A 27,580-nucleotide genomic window follows, 5' to 3' on the forward strand; every position below is an offset into this window, starting at 1 on the left:
GCTACCCATTAGGTCAAAAATGAAACACAAAATTAAATTGCAGAATTTCTTAATAATAAAACAACATTGCTGAACCTATGTGGCACAGCTAAAGCAGTTATTAGAAGAAAAATAACAGAACTAAATAACTCTATCAGTAAAAAAAGCAAAGTTAAATGGATTACACCCGTAAGTCAGAAAGCTTAAAAAAATCAAAATGTAAGACAAGAGGAAATCAGAAAGAAGATAAATGCAGAATTAATGCTTCATCATTTTAGGACTTGTTTTTACAAACTGAAGCTTAAGGCTCACCATTTGAGAACTAGGAGACCATTTCCTAATATGTAACCATATCGACAACACAGCTAGGTGGCTGTCAGGGGCTGGGAGCCTTTTCTACACAAACTTTGCTCTGAATTTCAAAATACTAGCCTGCCTTGACACTTAGTGGAAATTCAGGTAGGGTGGCCTTAACTCAGGTTCTTCAGGGAAGTGTCCCGTTTGAGGGACATCGTGGGGTGAGGTCAGGGGAGGGCTGTATTCCGCACATCTAGTTCTGGCTGGGCTTATGGCAAGTCTCAGTCCTCTGGAGTCACCTGAGTGACTGAAGGATGAGAGTCATTTCTGATACCGTAATATATTTACATGGTTTTGCCAACTACCGGACTCCGGTTCAAATCTCAGCTGGCACAGTTACCTTTCACATGGCCTTGAGCGAATCTCTCTGAGCTGAACTTTCCTCACCATAAATCTGGTAAAAGTCTTTACCTTAAAGAAGTGTGGATCAGATGAGATACCAGGTAGAGCTAGCGCTCACAGAGTGGAAGCTAAGGTGATGAAACCCTTGATCCTCAAGTTCTGTGATTCCATGATGGAGATCCATGAGGGCTACCAGACGGCGAGTATCAACTAAAAGAAAGCAATCACGGAGTTCTTCCTGCCTTCTCTGGAGGATGTATTCCTATGAGCTGCCCTGAATGTTAAAAATAATACACCTGCCCCCAAAGTGCCTAGGACGCCTTTGTTGTCCACCTGCTCATCATCCATCGGTTTCTGCAAGTGGACCAGTTACCTACTCGGGAGCAAACGTTTCCATCACGATGTACCCTCTCCCAGGGATGGGCTCAGCCTGTGCTCTCCCTGCGACAATGTTGAACAGTGCCATCTGTCCCTACCCAAAGTCAGCCTCACTCAGAGGGCACAGGCTTGGAGTGTGGGAGGCACGCTCCCAGCTCACTTTGCTTTTCCCGCCCTGGAAGGGAATCCAGGATGTCTAACTAGTCTTCTGGCCCCGAGAGGGAGAGGTGGGGATAGGACCTTCCTTTAGTCCCCTCCCTAGTGGAACGAACGATTCTTTATGGTCATCTGTGGGGTTCTTTTCGTAAAGAAGCATCTGCAGGGTTAAGAAGGAAAAAAATCCACCGTGCAAATACATCCCAGGCACATGCCTCCTGAGAAGTGGCCCCCTCCTCCCTCCGCCGCCCCCGGCACCTCCTCGGGCTTTGCCCGCTTCCTGCTCCTGGGAGCAGGCAGAGATCCCGGCGTGGGCAGACCCCTGCCACTGGCGCCCAGGCCCCGTCCGAAATCACGCCCACGTCGGAGGAGACTCTCGGGATAACCACGGTGCTCCCAAGACCCGGAGGGCAAGAAGAAAGAGCCCTGGCAAACAAAGGGCACGGGCCGGGAGCGCCGCAGCCCGGGATGGGGGCACGGCGACCGCTAGGCCTGGGGGCGCCCGCCCCCAGCGCCCCACGCCCGGTGCCAGCGAACCGAGGCGTGCATCTCCTTATATGGTCAAATGACACGGAGGGGGTTCTCGAGGGCGGGAGCCGCGCAGCGCTCCACTCGGCCGGCAGCGGAGCCGCAGCCACCAGCCGCCCGCGCCCGCCCGCCCGGTCCGGGAGTCCCCGGCCCGCTGCGGCGCCGTGAGTACCTCCAGCTCCCTGCGCCCCGAAGCGAGGCCGAGGGGCTTAGCCACCAGGACTCGGAAGAGGGGTCCGAATCCGGTGCGAGAGCCGGGGAGAGGGGAGCAGATCCGGAGTTGGGGAGACCGGTGAGTGGAGAGTAGAGCTGTGGGTCGGAGAAGACCACTGGGAGAGGGGAGCCGAACCGTGCGGAGAGAAGCCGGGAGAAAGGAAATGAGCTATAGGGTAGACCCGGGAGAAAGGAGCAGATCCCTGGGGGCTGGCGGTGGGGAGACCACGGGAAGAGGGGAGCGGAGCAATGAGAGGGGGCTAGACTCTGGGGGCGCTGGAGCTCAGAGGAGCCCACGGACCCATACCCAGAGGGGGGATTACAGCCCACGTCCTCACCAGGTGGGGCACCGCTATGCGGGCAGGGGCTTGGCGAGCCTGGGTAAAGGCTGGCCGCGGGTCCCAGCCGGCGGCTGCGGGGAGGTGACGCTGTCCCCCTGCTTCAAGGCCCGACTCCGGAGCCGGTTGTCCTGGCACGGTGGTCTGCGCGGGGGTGTCCGGGCTATTTCCCTTTAGTAGAAATAAGTGGAGCTTGCAGTGTGACCTCACTCCTTGACTCGTGTAGACATTTAATAACTGAACCATTCGGTTAAAAAAAAAAAAAGGCGTATTTTAAATGAAAAAGATTCTAAGTTTTTCTTAAGTTGCACTCGTGTGATATCTTAGCATACTAGAAATTGAGAGAAGAAAATACTGTTTTTCTGATTTTAAATGAATCAATCATATTTACTTTCATATCCCCAGTCGGGTTTTAATTGGAAGTAGGCTAACCCGGTTAGCTAAAATGTGTCGCTGGCCCCCAAGCAGCAGTGAACTTAGACAGCACTGAACTTAAGGCCGGCACTCCCTTCCACATATTTTGGAAGGTAATAAATCACAATTTGGGCTTAGAATCAGGAGAACTGTCTTCAAAACACAACTCCAAATACATCTCACATTTTTGATGCTGACTCTACTAATGAGTGTTTTATAATAATATATTAAAGGAAAGAGGTTTTGCACTATTCTGAAGATGTTTTAGACAAAAAAAAAAAAAAAATTTGCAGGAAGACTTAGTACAGAAATTCCTAGTCTATCAATTTAATTTTAATAAAACCAAACTCAAAGAACATTTCATTGTGCATTTATGTAAATTTTTTTCAAGTGTTACTGGATTAGATCACCCTCCAATTTAGAAGATCATCAGTTGATACATAGAATTGTGTTTCCATGGTGTTTATTAGCCTGCCGTGGTTTAAAATGCCTTTACACCATCATATGTCGATGAAGGCTAATGATGGGCTTACTACAGACCAGAAACTGTTGTGGGCACATAGATTGTCTCATTTTAGCTCACCGCCTCACAAATAGCCACAAGCAGATGCGGTAGGCTAGAGGACGCGGGGGACTGCATCTAGGCTGCCTAAATTTACATCCGGGTCCCTCAACCTGTGCAGCCTGGGCCAAACCGCTTCATCTCGTGGTGTCTTGGTTTCCTCCACTGGAAAACAGCGACAATGATGTCTCTTTGGCAGGGTTGTTAAAAAGTCTGGATATCATAGACAGTGTATACGTATTTGATAGCCTCATTTTTACAGGTAAAGACACTGAAAACAGAGATCAAAGTAACTTTAACTCAGGGTTTCCCAGGCTGTAAATGGTAGCCCTGAGATCTGACCCCAGGCAACTTAACTTGAGAACCTGAGTTCTAACCACTAAACACACCACGGGAGGAACATTTGAATATTTATTTATTTTTTAACATTTGAATATTTCTATGAGGCCTTATGCTGCATACTTTGACCCAGGATTGCATGTTAAGCCACTTCCAGTACTGAGAGATATTTAAATTGCAGTCAAAAACACCCAGTAGAATATTGCACACACACACACACACACACACAAATCAGACTAGATATCAGGAGTTTACTCCCGTCCTGGTCCTGTGCTGAGGGCCAGTTATTCAGCCTCTGTGACTCAGGCAGCTTCCTTTGTCAGCACGGGGGCCTGAGTTGGTAAGCGGCTCTCTGACTCAGATGCCCTGAGGTAAAAAGTTCCTTGAGCCTGGGTGAATGGAAACGTCAGACGTTGGGTTCTTCTGTGCGGTTTTATTATGAGAATTTGATCAAAGCCACATTTATTAAGTGTCCATCTCAGGTTGTGTTATACTGAGGTCGCTTCCTCAAGATGACCATCTGAAACAAAATGCATGTGCTTTCTCTAGGGGCTGAGAACTGTGTCTTCCTGGAGACTAGGCTGGCATTTTGACTTTGGGGTGAGTCAAATGAATTTCCTCTGTCATCCTAAATTGTGGATTTCAGTTTTAGCTCCTGTGATGGTTACTTTCATGTGTCAACTTGACTGGGCCATGCGGTGCCCAAACATTCGGTCATATGTTCTGGGTGTGTCTGCGAGGGTGTTTTTGGATGAGATTGACATATGAATGGGTAGACCGAATCAAGCAGGCTTCTCTCCATAATGTGAGTGGGCCTCCTCCAAACAGTTGAAGGCCTGAATAGAACAAAAAGACTGAGTAAGAGGGAAGCTCCCCTGCCGGACTGCTTGAGCTGGGACATTGGTCCTTTCTGCCTTTGGACTTACACTGAAACATCAGCTCTTCTTGGGTCTATAGAGGCTGCTGTTTTCAGACTGCAACTTGCACCATCGGCTCTCCTGGGTCTCCAGCCTGCTGACTGCGGGTCTTGGGACTTTTTCCCCTTCGTACTTGCGTGAGATAAATCATTGCAATAAATCTCTCTATGTACATCTCTTGTTGGTTCTATTTCTCTAGAAAACCCCGACTACTACAGCTCTCTGGTAGCATCTACTTAAATATTCTCCCTACCAGCTGTCATTCTCCCTTTCTTAAAGATTTGATCACTACTTTTCTCCTGGGAGTCTTGACTTTCCTCTTGCTGTAAAACATGCTCTCTGCATGGGAATGTCACAAGGGGTCTGGAGCAGCATCTGGTCTCCTGGGTCCATCCCAGTGCTTGTGGGTGGTGTCTTGCCTGGTGTGAACTCAGACTTCACATTCATCCTCAGCCTTCGTGACCCATGCCTTTATTGCCCTGATTCTGTCTGTGGCTTCAAGATCCTCCAGGCATACAGTCCTGAGTGAAATGAGGGATGTCTGTGGCACAAGCAGCTGCCCTGTTTTCATGGGTGAACAGAATTAATGCCAGAATGTCCTTGCAGTATATAAATATGGAGCTTGTCAGTCTGTTTAGGTTAATACAACTTTTGGAGCCAATGAGAAGCAGGCAGTCAATGAATGAAGCAGAAGGAAGTGTGCAAGCCTCTCGGGACAGAGTCCTGTTGCAGTGTGCCAGAGAAACCCCACAGAGTGGCAGGACTGCAGTGAGAAGGAGGCGGCCAGCCATTCATGGAAGCTGCTGGACACCAAGGGCAAGGCCAGCGTGGGGGTAGGGGTCATAGGCACCTCAGATGGCTGGGAGAGTGAAGAGTGAGCCACACTTGGGAGGTGAGAGGAGACCCCTGCCATGAAAAAGAGTGGGTGGTTTTCGTTTTGTAGGTGTAGAAGTGTTCGTAACTCACTCAGGGAAGGCATGGTAGAGCCACAGCATGCAGATGGAGTCGCCCTCGGTCCCCACACTGGTGTAATTGATGGACACGAGGCCACCCGCCATTCTAGCCTGTGCAGCTATGGTTGACCTGCATGGCTGCAGTTGACGTGTTTTGAGATTAAACGACAAGATGGCATCTTAAAGGTGTTTAAATTATTTGAAGCTAGAACTAGACTGCAACTCATTCATAGACTGTGTGTTTTATCTCAGCTTCCCGGTGCCTCACATAGCCCATGGAGAACAGTGGTTACTCAACATATTCTTGTCGGCTGGATTCAAAAGCCTGAATGACATCAGAACAAGTGTAACTCCTCTTGTAGTCATGGACTTCAGATCAGAAATTTGATATTTATTGTTTTCCCATTTCTTTTTAGTATTCAATATTCAAAAGATAATTCAGAAGACAGCAGTTTACCTTATTCAAACATTGCCTCACGCAGAACCACCAGAGATGAATGTTTATTTATTTATTTTTAAGTTGGAAGTTACCAGTTTATGTAAACTATAATACACCTCTGACACCTGCCTGTACATGCATGTAGTAAAGGCTTGTTAAATTAATCTGTAAATATATTATACAGTGGTAAGCTAGTCAATTTTATACAATTTTTTATAATTACAAACTAAGATTGTTTAAAATCCAACAATTTAAAAATAGATTTCAAGTGGATGCTAGATAGACGTTTTTTCTTTCTTTCCTTCTTTTTTTTTTTTCACGGTTTCACTGTGTTGTTCAGGCTGGAGTGCAGTAGCTTTTCACAGATGCTATCATAGCTCACTATAGCCTCAAACCCCTGGACTCAAGCAGGCCTCCTGCCTCAGCCTCCCAGGTAGCTAAGACTGCAGGCACACACCACCATATCCAACTGATATAATTTTTTTTTTTTTTTTTGTGGAGACCGGGTCTTACACTATGGCCCAGGCTGGAGTATAGTGGCAGCACTACAGCTCACTGCAGCCTCGAACTCTTGGGCTCAAGAGATCCCCTCTCTTTAGGACCTCCAAGGCTTGATCCGGTATTCTAGTTTATAAAAGAGCAACTTTCCTTGACATGATGGCCCTCTCCATTTCATCAGAATTTCTGTTTAAAACAAATCGCTTAGCTAGACAAATGAAGAGTGTTGGGGGTGAGCAGTTTTTGTGTGTAGATACTCCCATCCATAGGAAAACAAAATGGTGCAGGGTATTCTTTGAGCACATTTCCAGGTGTGAGAGTCCCGTGCCTTTGAATGGAGGATCTTTGATTATAGGCAACACACGTCTGTAGAACATCAGGGCCTTCTGCTGACACCTGGAGCCCATGTTGGGGATCTGTGCATTCTTCCCAAAGTGGGCAAGACTCCCCCAGCTGGCTTTTTGCTTCTTGACCTGGCCAGGCTGCATCCTGGACTGTGCAGCTGTGTATTCACATGGGATTGGAGTCCAAACACAACAAGAAGAGTTCTATCTGCTGCGGAAGCAACAGCTTATCTGGAAAGAGGGACGAGGGCAGCGAAGGAAGCTCATGATGTCATATGCCAAACCACATTACATGTTGGGTTTGCTATGCAGAGTGGATTGTTCACATAATATGTTCCTCATTTTTCATGCTTGATTTTTGCCTGTATGTTTGTACTCCGACATGTTTGTATGCACTCACCCGTCCATTCATTTGTTCATGCATTCCACAGGTATTCACAAAGCCCCTGGGCCTGTGTGTGTTCCCTGCTGGTGAGGTCTCAGCGACAGGTAGTGGCACCCTTCCCAATGCTTACGGTTGGCAGAGGACAGGGCAATTGCATGAAAACATTGCACTTTTTTAAATATATTTTTTAAAAGAGCCCACATAGACCAGTTTTCCTAATTGGCTCTGGAAAGCTCTGGTTGATTATTGATAGGCAATTGAATGTCCCATACGGATCCCCGGTGGCATCTAAAGATCCAGGGACTGACTTACCGAAGCTGCTTTTGCATGTGTTGAAGGGCTGCATGCAGGAAGAATTTGGGAACGTTCATAGATTTCTCCTTAGGAAATGACTATGTTAGAGGAGATAGGGAGAAACACTTTGGGTTTCAAAGGGGAAGGAGAAAATGGGCCCACTGGGGTCAGATGAAAGTAGGTAGCCAGTAAAAGGTGCGTTGAAAAGGATGCTTAAATAGACTTCTTTTGCTAATCTGACCTCTTTCGGCTTTACCTGTAGGGATCTGCTAGGCTCCTGGAACTCCAAGGCCTGAGCCAGCAAGCCAAGGGAGGCTGTCTATCATGGCAGCCCTTACTTTGATTGAAATCTTTCTGGTTAAAAAAAAAAAAATTAGCTGGGTGTGGTGGCACACGCCTGTAATCGCATCTACTTGGGAGGCTGAGAAACGAGAATCGCTTGAACCTGGGAGGTGGAGGTTGAAGTGAGCTGAGATCGGGCCACTGCACTCCAGCCTGGGTGACAGAGTGACACTCTCTCAAAAAACCAAAAAGCTTTCTGGCATGTGGGGTCCTTGCCTCTCTTCTGCCTCGTTTCATTTACGCCCCTCCTTCCTTTCTTTGTCCTGTCACTACTCCTGTCCCCTTCCCTTTACTCTTTCTGTTTTCCTTTTCCCATTATGTTCTTCCAGCTTCAACACTTTCCCCACTCATACTTTGTTTTACAGTTTTTGAATCTGAAAATTTAAAAAGTAGATCACATTGATAAGCTTGTGAACTTTTAAAATTAGTATGAGCTGTTAGTAGGAGCTGTGCATTGTTGCTCCCTGGCCCTCTGAACCTTTATTCTTCATCCTTTTTGTTTATTTAGTTTTTGAGACATGGTCTATGTCACCATGAGGCTGTTTCCTTGAGGTGGGAGAGCAGGAGTGCTGTCATGGCTCACTGAAGCCTCGACCTCCTGGGCTCATGCCTCTTGAGTAGTGGGGACTACAAGTGCATGCCACCACACCCGGCAAATTTTTGGTGTTTTTTGTAGAGATAGGGTTTCTCCATGTTGTCCAGGCTGGTCTTGAACTCCTGGGCTCAAATGATATGCCTGCCTCAGTCTCCCAAAGTACTGGAACTACAGGCATGAGCCCCTGTACCCAACCTACTCTTATATCTGAGTCAAAGCCGGGCTGGCGAGAGACTCAGAGATCAAAACCTTCCCTGGGCCATCCCCAGACCTCCGAGCTGCACCTGGCACCTGCCTCAACCATGGCAGTTCCCTTGACCTGGAGTCAAGCCTGTACCCTAAGATCCACCTTTTTCAAATACCCTGTTCAGGGCCGAAGGGGTAATGACATCATGGTATGATTTAGCTTGGTGAGGAATAAGAACTCCAGGAAACTGTGATTTGGAATTTGATTCAAAAAAATAACAAGAAGGGGTGGCACCTTATGTTTGAGTATCTCCCTGCAAGCTGTTGCCGGATGCTTTTAGCGTTCCTGTGTACCAGCTAAGGGGCAGGAATTATTGATAACCTGTCAGGAGGGATGAGGAGTTCAGAGAGAGTAAATGGATTGTGCACAATTAAGTGAATAAGTCCTTATAGGACCAAGATGTCTTACTTTTACTTGAAGAAATGATTCAGAAATGGACTCTGATACCCTGATGCATTTTTTAGAAATCATTGCCCCCCGTCTTGCATAGTAAAGGCAGGCTTCCATGCAATAAACTTTCACTGGGCTGTCCGTCACCACACTGCCTGCTTGGCACACGCAAGTCCATGAACAAGGCGCCCAGGCCCTCATTGCCTTGGCTGTTGACCGGGTCTTCCATCTTCCTGAGCTCTCTGCCTACCCTACTCTGTCTCTCATTTCTCTGGCTTTGCCTACTCCACCCCGTGACCTGACCGGCCGTATCACCTGGCTGACCGTTCCCAGCACAGATAGCACCGCCCCTGGGATGTCTGCCTGCTCTCTCAGCGGCTCCTCCTCTGTGTGCCCATCATGCCTGTGCACCTCCAGCACGTACTGAGTACGGGGCTTGGTATTCTGTTTGGTATATATCTCTTTTCCTCACTAGATGACAAGTTCCTTGACGGGAGGGGCCTACATCTTAGTCATCTTTGTATCTTCAGCACTTTTCGTGACATTAGACACATAGTTCCAGCTCAACCAATGTTTATTCAATGAATGAATGAGCAAACAGGTATTTATGGGATTTTAAAAAATGCAAGTGACTGACGCCTGTAATCCTAGCACTTTGGGAGGCCAAGGCGGGTGGATCACCTGAGGTCAGGAGTTTGAGACCAGCCTGGCCAACATGGTGAAACTCCGTTTCTACTAAAAAAAAAAAAAAAAAAAAAAAAATTAGCTGGACGTGGTGGCCCGTGCCCATAATCTCAGCAGCCCGGGAGGCTGAGGCAGGAGAATTGCTGAAACCCGGGAAGTGGAGGCTGCAGTGAGCCGAAATCACGCCACTGCACTCCAGCCTGGGTGACAGAGCAAGACTCTGTTTCAATTAAAAAAAAAAAAAAATGCAAGTTATAGGAGATTTCTAATATAAGACTATAGTTCTACTTTTAAACACATTGTAATAGAAGGGAAGCTTTGAGCTTGCTTATTAACTCACGGACTGTTTATTCTGACGCTGAGGGTTTGTGCAGTATGTAACTGTGTGGAAAGGGGCCTGCTTTCACACAGTGCATCCTGCTGTGCTCCTAGGTTCCTGCAGGTGCCCATTTTATGCTCTGTCCTGTTGGTTGGAGTAGAAATGCTCTCTGCTCATTGTAGAACTCTACTGACCTCTTAGAAGATGAGGAACAAGTTGGAAGAGGGATCCACCCACTCTCAGAAAGAATTCTGTAGAATTAGGAGCTGAACCACAGGGCCAGGTGCCTCCTCCCAGGTGGACTCACTGAGCAGATAGCAGCTGCTATTGTTCCTGCTGGGAGCTGGTATCACTGATGATGACATTCATCAAGATGACATTCATAACCTGAGTCATACTTTGAGCAAATGTGGAACCCTGCTTATTTTCAGAGTTTATTCCCTTAGTTTTTTTTTTTTTTTTTTTGAGATGGAGTCTCGCTCTGTCACCCAGGTTGGAGTGCAGTGGCCGGATCTCAGCTCACTGCAAGCTCTGCCTCTGGGTTCACGCCATTCTCCTGCCTCAGCCTCCCAAGTAGCTGGGACTACAGGCGCCCGCCACCATGCCCGGCTAATTTTTTTTTGTATTTTTAGTAGAGACGGGGTTTCACCGTGCTAGCCAGGATGGTCTCAATCTCCTGACCTTGTGATCCGCCCGCCATGGCCTCCCAAAGTGCTGGGATTACAGGGGTGAGCCACTGCGCCTGGCCAGATTTTTTTTTTTTTTTTTCTGTCCTGGTCCTGTAGATTCGGAGGAGGTGGAAAACATACATCAGGTATATGAGCATCATGATCATGATTATTACCTCAGAGGAAAACAGATGCACCCTTTTCACCAGCTGCCAACAGAATTGGAGCTCTGCAGAGATTGACAGAGGGTGTAGACTGTCTTCCTTCCCTAGCAGGGCTGGTGCTTGTCCTGACCCACACAGAGGGCCTTTCAAGTTAGATTGGGAGTTCATTTTCTCTAAGTCAGATGGCTGTCTGAGAAAGCTCATGGGCCCTCTTTTTCATAAGTATGCCTGGGCTTCAGTTTTTCCATCCATAGAATGAGGAAGTTGTCATAGATAATCTGGGGATTTGTTTCCAGCTTTTACAATTCCACAATTTATAGTTCTCTGTCCTTTCATGGTTCTTATTTCAAATTCCCAAATTATTATTCTTATGTTTGTGGGCACAGAATGGGCCATGAGCCTCTTGTCCCACAGCTAAATCGCACCCTTTATCGGAAAAATATATATGTTGGAAAAACAGCTCTCAATTGCGATGAAATAAATGACAGCAACTTTCAAGGCCAATAATTGAACAATTACAGGAAAGCATTGAATCTTGTGCCAGCATGGCTGCTCCAACCCGAGATGGCCGCAGTACAAAGGATATTTATACGTTGGGTTTCAGAATAATAATTCAAGTGCTCAAGAGCCTCATCTTGTGATGTTATCACAAGAATGCCCAGGCAATGTTTTCTTTAACTCTAGGAAGAGTGATTTGGAAGGACGGATCTTGCCACATGTGTCCAGCTGTGTATTTATTGCTCTTGGAAGAGAATTATTCTGTAAACACAGAAATATCCAAGAATGGATGCTTGAAAGATGATCTTTTCCTTGCTTACAGTTGTCAGGACCGTGTATATGCAATAGTACAAAATTAAGAAACTCTATCAAATTTCCTGTAATCATAAACCAGGCGGCAATATTTTATTTGCATCAGAAGGTCTGATTCTGGGATTTCACTCTCCTATCGTTTGAAGGCTGCAAATTGAACCAAGTTTTCTTAGAGCCTGTGGACCCTTGCTCACAGTTACATAGCCAACCAGTCTACCTGTTTTTTTTTTTTTTTTTTAGACGGAGTCTCACTCCGTCGCCCAGGCTGGAGTGCAGAGGTGCCATTATCGGCTCACTGCAACCTGCACTTCCTGGGTTCAAACGATTGTCCTGCCTTAGCCTCGTGAGTAGCTGGGATTACAGGCATGCACCAACACGCCCGGCTAATTTGGTTTTTGTTTTGTTTTGTGTATTTTGAGTAGAGACAGGGTTTCACCATGTTGGCCAGACTGGTCTCGAGCTCCCGACCTCAGGTGATCCACCTGTCTCGGCCTCCCAAAGTGCTGGGAATACAGGCGTGAGTGACCGCACCCGGCCCAGTGTACCTATTTAACAACAGAGAAAACTTTCCACTTTTAGGAAATGGAATATTGCCATTTATTCCTGAAGAAAACTGTCTGTTTTTAATGCCCTACGGACGTTTCTCCACACCAGCTATTCCTGTGGTAGGCTTTTTCTCTCCAGGATCATTCTGACATGATTGTATAGGAATGGTCATAAGGTAAGGGCCCGTCCCTTGCTGCTTATGCACACCATGTATTCATCCTAGGAAAAGTGCAGGGTGCTGGGCGTGGAGACGCCTTTTTTTTAACTTTTATTTTAGGTTCGGGGTACATGTGCAGGTTTGTTATCTAGGTAAACTGTTGTCACAGGGGTTTGTTGTACATATTATTTCATCAACCCAGGTATTAATCCTAGCACCCAAGTGTTACCTTTTCTGCTCCTCTCTCCCCTCCCACCCTCCCTCCCTGCTCAGGTAGACCCCAGTGTCTGTTGTTCACCTCTTTGCATTCATGTGTTTCCTCATTTAGCCCCCACTTAAAGTGAGAACATGCAGTATTTGGCTTTCTGTTCGTGCATTCGTTTGTTAAGGATAATGGCCTCCAGCTACATCCACGTTCCCACAAAAGACATGATCTCATTCTTTTTTATGGCTGCATAGTATTTCATGATGTATATGTACCACATTTTCTTTATCCAATCTGTCATTGCTGGGCATTTAGGTCGATTCCATGTCATCGGTATTGTGAAAAGTGATGCAATGAACATTCCTGTACATGTGTCTTTATGGCAGAATGATTTGTATTTCTCTGGGTGTATACCCAGTAATGGGATTGCTGGGTCAAATGGTAGTTCTGTTTTTAGCTCTTGGAGGAATCACCATACTGCTTTCCACAATGGTTGAACTAATTTACACTCCCATGCACAGTGTATAAATGTTCCCTTTTCTCCGCAACCTCACCAGTGTCTTGTTCCTGTTGAAAGGGCTTGAAGTGTTGCCCAGAGAGCCATTGACTGCAGCCACTGCATTTCTGACTATTACATATCGTTGTTTTGGGAAGTGAATCTTTCCCTTTATCCTGCTCTCAGGATACCTGGGCAGCTGCAGGATGATCTTTCCCATAGGGAGCAGTGATTCATCCTCAGGGACTTTGGCAGTTTCTCTTGTGTAAGGTCAGCTTGCACTCCCAATGCAGCACCGAGGTCAAGGGTAATAGTGGCCTCATTGCATCTAATCTCAGGTTTCCCAGGTCAGATCTCCCTCCCTTTTGCCGCTGTGATTTCTTCCTATTCAAATCATGAATCATAAAGAAGACCTCATGGAAAATCTTTTTATAGAAATGGACGTATTATTTCTATGCCTGCCTTTCTATTTTGGGGGCAGGGAGAAGGGGAAGATGCATGGCTGGGTCACAGGCGGACAGGATGGGGGCTCTGGTGCCAGCCTTTACCTGTATTTAAAACTGAGATTTTCTGACACAGTAAAAAATAATTCGTGCTTTTCAAGAAGTGGAATGTGACCAGGTGTGGTGGCTCACGCCTGTCATCTCAGCACTTTGCTAGGCAAGGCGGGCAGATAACCTGAGGTCAGGAGTTTGAGACCAGCCTGGCCAACATGGTAAAAGCCTGTCTGTGCTAAAAATATAAAAATTAGCTGGGCATGGTGGCAGGCACCTGTAATCTCAGCTACTCGGGAGGCTGAGGCAGGAGAATCGCTCGAACCTGGAAGGCAGAGGTTGCAGTGAGCTGAGATTGCACCACTGCACTCCAGCCTGAGCAAAAGAACAAGACTCTGTCTCAAAACAAACAAACAAACAAAAAACGAAGTGAATGCATTCAAACACAAAACTGCCTTAGCTAATGAAAAAAAAAAAAAAAACAAAAAAGGTGTTATCATCGAAAATTACGACCTATTAAATGGTGAGTTTTAATTATTCATCCAAAGGAATTAACCACCTTTCAGCTAAAGATGACAGACAGTGGGACAGTTAATGTCTTTGCGTGCATCCCTTTCAGAGAGTGCACAATGGGACCTGGATTTTCTCTTCTTTTTGGTAGGTTGCTGAAAAGCCAGGTGTCAAAATGACCGAGCGCTTTGACTGCCACCATTGCAACGAATCTCTCTTTGGCAAGAAGTACATCCTGCGAGAGGAGAGCCCCTACTGCGTGGCGTGCTTCGAGACCCTCTTCGCCAACACCTGCGAGGAGTGTGGGAAGCCCATCGGCTGTGACTGCAAGGTACCTGCCGTGGGACTCTGTGGGTCCCTGGTGCTCCCCCAAGAAACACGGGCTTCTCTGTGATTTGTGCTGAAGCCCTGATCCACCACTGAAGTCTGTCTCTTGAGCCCCCTCCGAGAGGTGCGGACCCTGCGTGTAGCCTTTCGGAAGCTTCTTCCCTCTAGCTAATGTGATCTCTGCCCAGAAGCACTGGGTGAGGGCCTTGCCAGGACTTTTGTGCTTAGTGTCTCTGAGTACATTTGCTGTATTCTGGTTATTGGTGCCTTTATCTAACCACCCAGCTGCCTACCAACAGTGTAACTTTCTTAAGGGCGGTGCTCTCTTCCTCTTGTCTGTTTGCTCCACGGTGAGTAACGCGGAGCAGGTGCTGTGCTCAGTCAATATTTGATGAATGAATGTGTACATGAGAGAACCAGAGTCGGTTCCTGGATAAATGGGCACATAAAAGCACAGTCCTTGGAAGATTGTGGGCTCTGTTCCTTTAATGAGAGAAGGACAGGATTTGTATTATTTCCTTTCAATGGGGAAACGCGTTCACGGCTCTCCTGGGATGGCACAGCGTGGTTCAGCAGAGACCACTGGTCCCTTGTACCAGTATTTAACAGGCCAAGCGTGGGAGTTCAGCCACCAGACTGCTCAGTTCCAGACCGGGCTCCGTGTCTCACTTGCTGTATGGCCTTGGGTCAGTTACTTGACCCTTCCGTGCACATCTCCACATCTATAAAATGGGGAGAACCAGGCCAGGCACATAGGCTTGACGCCTATAATCCCAGCACTTTGGGAGGCCAAGGCAGGCGAATCACTTGAGGCTGGAGTTGGAGAACTCTGTCTCTACTGAAAATACAAAAATTTAGCTGAGTGTGATGGTGCATATCTGTAATCCCAGCTACTTGGGAGGCTGAGGCACGAGAATCACTTGAACCTGGGAGGTGGAGGTTGCAATGAGCCGAGAATCATGCCACTGCACTCCAGCCTGGGAGACAGAGTAAGACTCTGTCTCAAAAAACAAACAAACAAACAAACAAAACTGGGGAGAACCAGGGGTCTGCTTCATACGGTGGTTCTAATATGTAGATACAAGCCCTCACACTCTTCCAGCAGCGGACAGGGTAAGCTCCCGACTGCCACCTTTCTGCTGACTGCTTCCTTATTCTTTTTGTGACATGTCCCTTCCACACACCTTTCAGACACTTCACCCTCTCTCTTTGTCGCTTTTCATTTTGGAAACATCAATAAAAATGTCCAGTTTGAGGAAGAACTAGATGGCCTGAGAAAAATACAATTATAAAACTTCACCTGGAAAAGAAATACTTAAGTAGGTGAGTGATTCTGGCAAAGGATAACTCTCACTTTCACGGACAGATTTTGGATATTTGGGGCTAATCATCCCTGACCAGTGGCTGAAATAAAAACAAAACAAAAATCACTTGCCGTTTCTCCAGTGAGTTAGTGGAAAGATCCTTAAAACCAGTCATCCTTCCACGCATGTTTTATGAGCAAATAAACAAGAGTCTCCCAAATGGAGCCAAAATCATCAAGGCTGCTGTCAAGCCAGGAGTGAATTGTGCTGAACTTTTCAACTCGGATTAATGTTTTGAGATTCGTGGGGTTACACTGTATGATTTTCTACATTTTGGAACAAAAAGAGACATTGAGTTGAAGCGAGACCTTGGCATTTGGGGCTTTTGATGCTTTAGGCGTGATTTTCTTGACTTTCAAAAATAAGCAGGTAGTTGGGTTTGTAGTGGAAGCAATGATAGAAAAGAAATGTTCCTGTTTTTTTCTGGAAGTAAAGCCCACAGTCCTGGCAGGCGGGGAGATACCTGATAGAGGAACTGCGCTCTTAGGTCTGGTGGCCAATCTCTTCTCTTAAAATAGCACAGCCACCACGGCCCTCAGCTACTTCTTTCTAAGGGACATGTTCATGTGTGTAAATTTTAAATGTCGGCATGCCTATAGGAATTAGGCTAATTTTGAGAGTCCTGACCTACTTAAATGAGACAGGCAAGACTTCAGAGCCTGTTCTATAGTTTGAATATCCTCTCTATGTAGCCACTGAATTGTAACCTTGTTTTCTATTAAGTTACTCTGGGAAAATGCTGTGATCTCAAAGGGTAAAGATTATTGATTTGTATGGCCAGTATAATAGTGGAGACTAGGCAGTGCTAATACAATGTTATGATGCTCTGACATTACACCCTTCCTGAATGTTTTCTTGGATACCTGTTAATATTAACAAAATATTTTTGTAGACTGATTACAGAGTTTTTGGGGGATCTACCTATGTTCTGGGCTTCAAAAAATCAACAAACTAAAGAAAAACTAGGGCTGAGCACAGTGGCCCATGCCTGTAATTCCAGCACTTTGGGAGGCCGAGGCAGGTGGATCACTTGAGGCCAGGAGCTGGAGACCAGCTTGGCCAACATGGCAAAACCCCGTCTCTACTAAAAATACAAAAGTAAGCTGGGTGTGTTGGTGTGCACCTGTAATCCCAGCTACTTGGGAGGCTGAGGCAGGAGAATATTTTGAACCTGGGAGGCGGAGGTTGCCTTAAGCCGAGATCGCGCCACTGCACTCCAGCCTGGGTGACAGGGCGAGACTCCATCTTAAAAAAATAAAAATAAAGAATAGGCTAGAGTTCCAGAGATGGCTGCTAATACTGTGCATTTAACAAATTAGTGATTAATGACACACCTAACCCAGATTTTGAATGTTCCATGGATCTGCAAGCAATGCCATGAGATCGGACGGGCTACCACACCCACCCATGTGTGTAGAGGGTGCTACGAAGAGAAGAAAATAATAATAAACACGAACAAAAGATCTGCAGATCAGAAACTAGCATTCTGGGTTTAGCTTTTAGTGGTAGTCATTGAAACCACCGTGTGTCAACTGATGACTTGTTCCGGGCACTTGTAAATGCCTAAACTGCATGATCTAAATTCCTCCTAACATCCTATAGGTAAGAACTTTTTTCATTTCATTTTATGGAGTAGCCACTGAGGCCTAGAGAGGATGAGGATCTTGCCCAGGGTTAACGGGATTAGGAAGAATCCGAGGTACAATTTGAGCCCAGACCCAGAGGGTCCTCACCTAGCATGCGATGCCACCTGCCACCTGCAACCTTGGACAGGACCCTGTCTATGCGACTCTCGGGCCAGATGTAGTCAGTCCTTGTGAGTAAGAGGTGGTGACCACCTGGCCTCTATTGAGTGACCTTCAGTCAAAGGCCCCTACTCTTCTCATGGGCCCCTTTAGATGGTCATGATGGCAGAAGTGAGGCTCAAGTTGTTTCACAAACTCTCTTTCCAGCGTTTGTAGTTAATTAAATAGGAAACATTGACATGATGATCAAATTGGCAGAGGTTTACCCATCATGCTGTAAAATTACGTCTCAGTTAACGTTTGGTAATGGACAGAAAAGTTCAGTGGTATTTTGGCAGAAAGCAACCTGTCTCTGAAATAGGAGACGAAAGTTTTCACATATGTGGGTTAAGTCTAGATGTCTCTGGTATATTTTGGAAGGTTTCTGACCAAGCCTAGTGAAAAGTGTAAGGTCAGGTTTGAAAAACCCATCCTTCTGTCCTTGGTGTGACACAAGACTCCCCCGCTGGTCTTTCTGGACTCTTTTCTGGGAAGAGCAGCTACTCCAGTCACATTCTCAGGGTCCAGCCTGCCAACCTGGTGCTTTTTTATGTGTTGGGGTGGTTTTTAAGTTCTTAATGAGAAAATTACCTTTTTGGATCTTCTTCCATGTAGAATTTGTCCACAGAGTTTGTAACGAGCAATGAAAACGTGTATTTATTTGGATTTCCTCCTACAAGAGAAAAATCTGTTTGTGAAGGTCATTTAATCAAGCAGGGTCCTAGGATCAGGAGCAAAGCGTTTGGATGGATTCCATGAGAAGGACCTGTCAGTGTGTGAAACCAAAAGTTCAGCCACAAGACATAGCAGCAGAGGTGCACAGAGCTCAACAGTGACGTCGCATGCACCGAGGCTGGACCCGGGAGCCAAATCTCCCTGGCTCCACCTTTGACGAGCTGCACGAAGGGGACAAGTCCTGCCACCTATTAGCCTCCGTTTCCATGTATATAATCTGGGGTTCCTAGCTCATGGGACTGTCGGGGTAATTGAGTGAGTTAACGTCTAGGGAGCACCTGTGACGTGCCAACACAGAGCTGTCATTTCTGCTGTTGTCCATTTTTCCGCATCTTTATTTGTAAGGATTTGAAAGAACGTACAGTTGGAAACCTGACGATCTCAAGCACAGAATATCTTTTCATAATGCTGAGCGTGAATGATGTGAGAATCCATTTCTGAAGTGAAATCGTATGGATCTGAAGAATGGCTGGTCCCAGCCCTGGTGGAACGGGGTGGGAAGGAGGGAGGATGAGAGCCAGCCGTTTCAGTCTGGGTGACCCTGCCACCCAGACCGTCCATTAGCTGAGGGGTCCAGGGCTCCCTCCAGGCCACTTGCCACTAAAGCTCAGCTAAAGTCTTAAAAAGAACACATTTGGAGCCAAGCAACAGGCACAGCCCATGTTAGGAATGTTTCTGAAATGGAAAAATACAAAACCAGAAAGGAAGTATGTGGGCCTAATCTTACATGTTTATCAACATTTTACTGCAATGTATGACATCTCTGTGAGCACAAGATTAGCCTTGGTATTTTTTCTGGGAAGTATAAAAGACTCTTTTTTTCTTTCTTTTTGTTTTCAGTTTCTCTCTAGGGGAATTTCAAACCGGATATTTCCATCTTAAAGTTCTTCAGCAAGCCTGTCAAGGTGTCCATATTTCTTACCCTGCCGCCTCTCAGCACCTAAGTGCTATCTCTGTTACACTCATGTTTGCTGTTCACAATGGAGTACTAAGGAAACAGCAAAATTAAGCTACTGGCATGGTGCTAATCACTGAAACTAAAAATCGGTTTTGGAGCTTTTCTATTTGGAAAGAGTCACTTGAGCCGGGCATGGTGGCTCATGCCTGTAATCCCAGCACTTTGGGAGGCTGAGGCAGGAGGATCACTTAAGGTCAAGAGTTTGAGACCAGCCTGGGCAATATAGCAAGACCCCTGTCTCTAAACAGATATATGATAGATAGACAGACGGAACAGACAGAAGAAAAGAAAGGGTCACTTGGCACTAGGTCTTCACAGGTAAAGATTCAGAGTGCGGGAGGAAGCGTAGGCTCAGGCACCTGGTTCTAATCAATGACAATCTCGCTTCTAGGCCTTTTGGTGGCATTTTCCAGTCTACCTCTAAGCTCTAGGGAATCATGTGGCTAAAATCTTCCCTCCTGCTGAGACTCAGAGAATACCATGTTGGCCAAGATCTCTTAAAAAAATCAAACCTGGCAATATTGAGTTACCTTCCTCTTACCATAAAGTATATCCTTACTTCCTCCTTATTGTGAACTTTCTTAAGAAGCGAGTCCAGGAGGAAGCAGTGACGTGTATTTATTAACTTGACTCAGACTTCTAAAGAAACACAAACTAAGCGCCCCATTCAGAGAGTGACAGGGAAACCCCATGACATAATTAGTTACCTACGAGTTTCCAAATAGGATCTGGAAAGAGACATACAAGCTAGGTAGCCAGCATGGCACATGGCTTCCCTGAAGCCAGCATTGCCCTGGCCAAGGAAGCTTTGCAGAACAGATGAGATTTCAGCTGGGACTTGCAGCCAAGTGGGATTTGGCCTTTTGGGGAGAAGGGAAAGGATATTCCAAGGCCAGGGACAGAGCATGGTCAAAGGTATGGAGATGAGGAAGAGGGGACCAGACCAGAGGGTCAGGTTGGAAAGCGAGTTGGGGTCAACTTGCAAAGGGGCTGATGTGCCAGGTAAAAAACCAGGAGCACAGTTTAGTTCTGTCGGATCATTTCAGGTGGAAGGGCAGTGGGGATGTTGGAGAAAACACTTTTTGGTGTCGTTACATTGAATCTGCTCATCTATAAGAAGAAAACTTTATTTCATAGAGTTATTGTATGGCTCAAGATAGGTATGAAGAATTGGGAACCAGAATTTTAGATTTAAAAGGGCTGAGAAATGAAAAAGCACCTGCCAAAGGAGAGCGGCAGAGTTACCAACATGGAACTTTAAGATGGCAGATATTCTCATTGACAGGGCTGTCTTCATAAGGAAATGTAGGTTCAGCAAGTGACACATTGAGGCAACTCTTCTCGTTATTAGCTGTGATCTAAATAATGACTTACACTAACAGCCATTGAGCAATTGCAATACACACCAGCAACTGTTACACATGCTTGTCACAACGAGTAGTGGGTCTATTATTCCTGCTGTACAGGTCAGAAATCTGGTGAGAGAGGTTCAATTACTTGCCCATGGTGATGTACCTGACATAGGGCAGAGCCCGGATTTAAGTTTAGTCAGTCTGGCATTTGGGCCCTTGAATTGAACCCCTAGGATGAAATAACCGAGCACTTTAATCACGTCACGGGCTCCTGGGATCCCACAGGGGCAGATGCTTGGCCCACAGTGGTACAAGAGATGTGGACTTTGGGACCCCATGCTCTCCCATCCTGCTTGCATGCAGCCGGCGTTCAGGTATTGCTGGCCCAGGAGGACCATCGCCCTGTACTGCAGCAGGGAGGTGGGCCAGTTCTGTTCCCACTGAGGACCCAGCAACAACAGTGATGCAAGCTTGTTTATGGAGTATTTTTAGTTATTGTACATCACAAAACTTAAGAACGTGAGCACAGGTTAATATTTATCTTAAGGGAAAAGAGTTTCCTTTAGAAGGTTTTAGAATTGGGAACTGCTGCATGCATATTCACTCAGGAATGCATATGTGTGCAATTCATAGAGGTAGGCTGAGAGAAACATTGCAGAGCTGAGTGCCGACGGCCCCAGGGAATGATGCCGAGATAACGCGGCCCTGGGCAGGAAAAGGCACTTTGTGGAAGGCACTCTGTCTTCTGTTTCTTAGGACAAAACCTGGATCTCTGCATGCCTCAACCACTCTACACCAACCTGAAGGGAAAGGGCAGCTTCTGACAGGAGCCAAGGCGAGATGGTTCCTAGGGGATAGAGCAGACCAGGCTGTCCTGAGAGAATGCAGCCTGCACCTTGCGAGGTGGGATCTGATAGAGCAGGGTGCAGGGGACAGGCTGCGCCTGCAGAAGGTCCTCAAGTCTTGCATGGATGCTTAGCCCAGTAACATGTGAATAGTATCCACATTAAGAGGGACAGTTTCAAGTGTCACATGTCTCTGTCAACGGATCAGTCTTAAACCGTAGCTACTGCATTTTTAAAAGTGCCATAAATATTAACTGTAGGAAAAATGGAATTCCGCAGTGCCTTGGGTCCATGTGCATGTCTTAGCCAGCTTTTCCATGTCTGTCGAGGGACGCTGATGTGCTCTCTCCTCCATCTGGGGACTCAATGACCAGAGTTCAGGCTGTGGTGACATCTAGTGGCTTCGCTCTCATGTTGACTTTGGAGATTTCTCCCTCAGTTTTTCTTAAAGGTCAGCCCCAAAAGGCAAATTTCCTAGAAATTGTATTTCTTTTCCTTCTCTTGTCACTGATAACTTGCCACCCCTCTGTGTGCAATGCCTCCTCCCTGGGCAGGGCTGTGGTAGTTACCATCTTCCCAGGGGGAGGCCAGGAATCTCCTCCCCTCTCCCCGGTGCCTGCTCCTCCGGGTATCTCATCCCATCCAGACGGTGAGTCCTGGGTCATGGAAAACATTCCGCAGCTTGTCCCCAAACAAGCAGTCCTCTCAGAGGTGGCGTGCCTGCACAGGGGGACAGACGTCACTTCTGAAAAGGTGTTTTTCACCTACTACCTAACAATCAAAACTTACTTTTTTCTTTATGAGACAGTTTCACTCTTGTTGCCAAGGCTGGAATGCAATGGCACAATCTTGGCTCACTGCAACCTCCACCCTCTACCTCCCGGCTTCAAGATTCTCCTGTCTCAGCCTCCTGAGTATCTGGGATTACAGGCAGGCACCAACACGCCTGGCTAATTTTTGTATGTTTAGTAGAGATGGGGTTTCACCATGTTGGCCAGGCTGGTCTCGAACTCATGACCTCAGGTGATCCACCCGCCTCGGCCTCCGAGTGCTGGGATTACAGGCATGAGCCACCTTGCCCAGCCAAAACTTACTTTTTTATTCTTTTAATTGTGGCAAAATACACAGAACATCACACTTACCTTCTTAACCACTGTTAAGTGTACTGTTCAGTAGTAAGTGCATTCAGATGGCTGTGCAACCAATCCCCAGAGCTTTTGCTTCTTGCAAATCTGAAATACTGCCCCCATCAAACCCATTTATGCCTAGTATTCCATTAGCGGAACGCTAGGCATGTGGGAGTTACATATATCCTACTGCTCAAGATCATCGCCAAGGTCTGATTGCAAAAATTCAAAAAATTGCAACCTCAGGAATGAATGAATGGGTTACAGGACCCATTCTCACTCCTATTCCCCTCTCATCCCAGCCCCTGGCAACCACTCTTCTACTTTCTGCCTCCATGAATGTGACTTCCCTAAGTATCCCACATGTGTGAGATCATGCAGCATTTGTCCTTTTGTGACCGATTTGTCATTTCACTTAGCATCATGTCCTCAAGATTCATCCATGTTGTAGCATGAGTCAGAATTCCTTTCCTTTCTAAGGCTGAATAAAATTCCATTGTATGCACAGACCACATTTTGTTCACCCCTTCACCTGCTGATAGATGCCTGGCTTGCTCCCACCTTTTGGCTATGGTGAATAATTCTTCAATGAAGGTGGATGTACAAATGTGTCTTTCAGACCTTACTTTCAATTCTTTTGGGTATATATCCAAAAGTACAATTGCTGAATCATATGGTAATTCTACTTTTAATATTTTGAGGAGCCGCCATGCTGTTTTCCATACAAAATTTATTCTTAATGCATTTCTTCCACAATCAGCATTCTAACAGTGATAACGTGAATAAAATCTCCGTCTCTTCTTAAATTAGGCTGATTACTGTTTGGGGTGGATAGGGCTTCTAATGGTTTGTTCAATTTTATTCAGAGTCTAAACAAAGGCAATGCTGAGCCACATTCATTTAGGTACAAAATACATTCTAGAAAGTTGTGAGAGTTTGGTCGTTTCTGAATTTTTTTTTTTTTTTTGAGACGGAGTCTCGCTCTCTCTCCCAGGCTGGAGTGCAGTGGCCGGATCTCGGCTCACTGCAAGCTCCGCCTCCCGGGTTCACGCCATTCTCCTGCCTCAGCCTCCCGAGCAGCTGGGACTCCAGGCGCCCGCCACCTCACCTGGCTAGTTTTTTGTATTTTTTAGTAGAGACGGGGTTTCACCGGGTTAGTCAGGATGGTCTCGATCTCCTGACCTTGTGATCTGCCTGCCTCCACCTCCCAAAGTGCTGGGATTACAGGCTTGAGCCACCGTGCCCGGCTCTGGATTTTATTCATGGACACACACACACATCTCCTCAGGGCTATCTGCTTTGAAAGCAAAGAGTAACACAGACCCGACCAGGATTTTGCCTGGGCTGGTTCAGCGGAAATAACTTTTGCATCAGGAGGACTTGAGTTCGAAGCTTGGCTTAGCTCCGTGCCAGGTATGTGACTGGGCAAGTTACGGAACTTCTCTGACCTTCAGTAATGACATTTACCTTGCAGGGCTGTGCCGTGCCTGGAGCCCGCAGATGGGGTAACGGTGGTCATCACTGGTGTTTCAGATGTCTTTTTGAAGCTGGGGCGTGTGCCTGGAAAGAATGGAGAACATGCCTGTTCCTGAACGATGATGATGTCCATGTGGATTGTGGGCTTTGCTGTTTATCATGAGCTCGCATGTGTAGACATTAACTCAAATCAAAGCAGTTTGTCCTCTATTTCATTTGTCAAAATAACCCATAAAGCACAGGTGATTTTCCCCTCAGATTTCTGAAAATACTTTAAGCTAAAAATACAAAAGACAGGACAGCCCTCTGCCCTCAACTCCCAGTGTATACCCAGTTTGCGTTCTCAAGGATGGAGAGGACTTGGACATTTGAGCAAGCTGCCCCGGAGTCCCCAGAGAGGCAGTGCCTACCCCAGGGGACCCATGATACTCAGGGGTGCTGGGCTCAGGTGAGAACCAATCCCACAGAAACCAGGGCATTTAGTCCCGCTTTGAGAGCACTATATGCTCGTCTAACCTTGTTCCTTTTTTTTCTTTTTTTTTTTGAGACGGAGTCTCCCTCTATCGCCCAGGCTGTGCAATCTCCGCCTCCCAGGTTCAAGCGACTCTCCTGCCTCAGCTTCCCAAGTAGCTGGGACTACAGGCACGCACCACCATGCCCGGCTAATGTTTGTATTTTCAGTGGAGATAGGGTTTCACTATGCTGGCCCGGTTGGTCTTGAACTCCTGACCTCAGGTGATCTGCCCGCCTCTGCCTCCCAGAGAGCTGGGATTGTAGGCGCAAGCCACTGTGCCCTACCTCTCCTTTACATGTTATCATCTTGCATCAGCAGTAATCCTATTCCCAGATGTTCTAGGAAGTAAACTTCCAACAGGGATATCACAAGAGGTCGCCCCTCACAAAGGCCATAGTCATGACAGTCTTCAAAGTGTCTCAGCATTCACATTTTAAAAATTCCTTGAACTAAAACAAAATGCGCAAAGAGATCACCAAATCAAATAACTTTAGTTTGGTTCCAGGTTCTGGGAAAACACACACACACACACACACACACACACACACACACACACAGATACTTCAGCAAAAGAGAACTGTTTGTTCTAGTTTTGGTTCCGAGTTAGTTGGTGTTTTAGGACTTTCTAATCAAGGCCATGATCCATGTTTTCACATCCTACACTCAGCATAACTCCAGCTTGGACTTCGGTTTCGGTAACAGAGGCATCGTGGGCAGGCTCTTCTTCAGGGCCATCGCGTGAACAGCCCTCCTGCGCCCTGTTCAGGATACTTACCAACTGGAAGCTGGCCCAGGAAACCGTGCAGAGACTAATATTCTGTTTCTGCCTCATGAATAAGTGGATGATGATTTGGGGTCAGAGCTGGAAACACAAAGACAGCAATAGAAACATATTCTTTCTAAGATAAAGCTGGGCATAAATAGATTGTTACTTTAATTTTTTATTGGCACTTTGAAAATGCTGTATGTCATTTTTAAAAGGCAAATATGGAAGGTTCTCTTATTCCTCAGGCAAGATGAAGCCAAGTGTGGAGTCGAGTTTTCTGCAGGGCTCCTTTCTGTCTCTCATCTTTTACTCAAAACCATGCATCTGTCTTCTCAGGGCCTCTCCCATGTGTGCCCAGTTTTTGGCTCACTTCTCTCACCCTCACCCCCTTCCACTCCCACACCCTTACCTGTTCCCCAGTCTGAGCACTTTACTCTTCTGTTGAAAAGCAGCTCGCCACTGCCTTCAGGATCAATGGAATCTCTACGCAGACATAAAAGGCAAAAAGGCAGCCATATGTTCCGGTCCAGCCAGGCCGGGGGGCCCTCCCACCTTGCCCCTGGCCTGTCGTCCCTGCAATCTGACATGCTCCCCGTCCCCAGATCTTCTGTGTCTGTGATCTTTCTCTTCCTGAAATTTCCCTCCACCCCCCGCTCACTGCCACCCACACAGGTAGCACCCACACAAGCAGTCTGTCCTGACCCTCCCCCACCAATCAGTCCTTGGGCCTCCTTCTGGTGAACATCCCGACTCCCAGAGCCTCTCTGCCACACCGGTGACCACGGTGATCTGAGTTGGGCAGGGCTCCCTCAGGCAAGGACCTCCTGCAGTCTGTTTCTCTGTCACCGGATGTGGTGTGAGACGAATTGATAGGTGTTCATGTTTTCTGTTTCTCTTTCTTGCAGGCAATACATAAGGGAAATCCCTTGGTTTTTGAGAAGCATCTCTCACACAGAGACATGTGCATACATGCACATCTGTCTACCCTGTTGCTCTAAAATGCAGCAAGAGAAAAGCAGCCTAGTCTTCATTGATTTCAGCAGTTAGGTGGTCCTGGGGCATGAATGTGGGTGCGCCATGGTGCCTCGGCCCACCTTCATTCCTTGTTTGCCCTGCAGATTCGTAAGGGGCCCCTATGCTGTGGGGTCCAAGCCCTCCTATCCTGCCTCTGACTGTCTTGTGTGGTCTGGCCCCACAGGACTTGTCCTACAAGGACCGGCACTGGCACGAAGCCTGTTTCCACTGCTCGCAGTGCAGAAACTCACTGGTGGACAAGCCCTTTGCTGCCAAGGAGGACCAGCTGCTCTGTACAGACTGCTATTCCAACGAGTACTCATCCAAGTGCCAGGAATGCAAGAAGACCATCATGCCAGGTCAGGAGACACACCTTTCTCATGCGTGAGCCAGTCTAGCTTCAGGCCTTGTGCACGTTCCTGTGACCCCCTGTTCACATTGACTTGGTTCCAGACACTCGTGTTGACTTTCCATTTTTACCTTGAATTACAGAGGAGTACTTAGAGTACTTACAGAGCAGGCACATACGGGTTCTATCATGGGCAGTAATGGGATCTTTTTGCTATGCACATGGGGCAGTGTTATGCAGTCGAATTGTTAGAGTAAGTGAATGGTGGGCATTCCCCTTAAAAATACATCTCCCGGCCGGGCGCGGTGGCTCAAGCCTGTAATCCCAGCACTTTGGGAGGCCGAGACGGGTGGATCATGAGGTCAGGAGATCAAGACCATGCTGGCTAACACGGTGAAACCCCGTCTCTACTAAAAAATACAAAAAACTTAGCTGGGCGAGGTGGCGGGCACGTGTAATCCCAGCTACTCGGGAGGCTGAGGCAGGAGAATGGCGTGAACCTGGGAGGCGGAGTTTGCAGTGAGCTGAGATCCGGCCACTGCACTCCAGCCTGGGCGACAGCCAGACTCTGTCTCAAAAAAAAAAAAAAAAAAAATACATCTCCCGCATCAGCCCCCACTTTCCCACCACCATAGATGGTTTCTCTTTTCTTCGCTTCTACCTGCTGAATGTGCACTCATTCAGTTATTTCACCAAGTGTGCATGGTGCTCTTGCGTGCCAGGCACTGGGCTCAAGCCGAGCATCCATGGGGTGTGAGCCGAGGTGCACCTGGTCCTCTGCCCTTGAAGAGTTGGTGTTCTAGATGGACAGTCAAAAAGGGCACAGCTGCAACTGGGCCAGGTGCTGAGGACGGCAATAAAGGTGCCTTGTGTGTTGATAGGACTGTGTCCCTCATGGTTTGTGTG

General features: G+C 46.9%; 1 protein-coding gene and 1 long non-coding RNA gene across 5 annotated transcripts in view; one reads left to right on the forward strand and one right to left on the reverse strand.

Annotated features, from left to right (window-relative positions):
• The first annotated feature begins 1,214 nt into the window (after positions 1-1,214).
• Positions 1,215-27,580, forward strand: part of FHL2 (four and a half LIM domains 2) — a 38,751-nt gene continuing 12,385 nt past the window's right edge. The window contains exons 1-4 of one of the 3 annotated variants that reach the window (XM_023211310.1): positions 1,650-2,032; positions 4,156-4,206; positions 14,215-14,394; positions 26,510-26,684. In XM_023211310.1, the coding sequence (XP_023067078.1) occupies positions 1,778-2,032; positions 4,156-4,206; positions 14,215-14,394; positions 26,510-26,684 (661 nt within the window). In that variant the 5' untranslated portion in view covers positions 1,650-1,777. Of the gene's footprint in view, positions 2,033-4,155; positions 4,207-14,214; positions 14,395-26,509; positions 26,685-27,580 lie in introns of all 3 variants that reach the window. The other 2 variants (XM_023211312.1, XM_023211311.2) reach the window with 2 other exon arrangements.
• LOC111542156 lies at positions 19,648-26,206 on the reverse strand. Of its 2 annotated transcripts, none has more exons than XR_004228504.1 (5): positions 26,024-26,206; positions 25,721-25,794; positions 24,830-25,407; positions 24,023-24,115; positions 19,648-22,148 (listed from the first exon to the last, which is right to left on the reverse strand). It is a non-coding gene; the product is annotated as an uncharacterized LOC111542156 (long non-coding RNA). The 2 variants fall into 2 exon arrangements; XR_004228503.1 differs by having other exon boundaries at positions 25,321-25,407; positions 26,024-26,203.

Source organism: Piliocolobus tephrosceles, chromosome 15 (genome assembly GCF_002776525.5).
Source record: "Piliocolobus tephrosceles isolate RC106 chromosome 15, ASM277652v3, whole genome shotgun sequence".
Classification (NCBI taxonomy): domain Eukaryota; kingdom Metazoa; phylum Chordata; class Mammalia; order Primates; family Cercopithecidae; genus Piliocolobus; species Piliocolobus tephrosceles.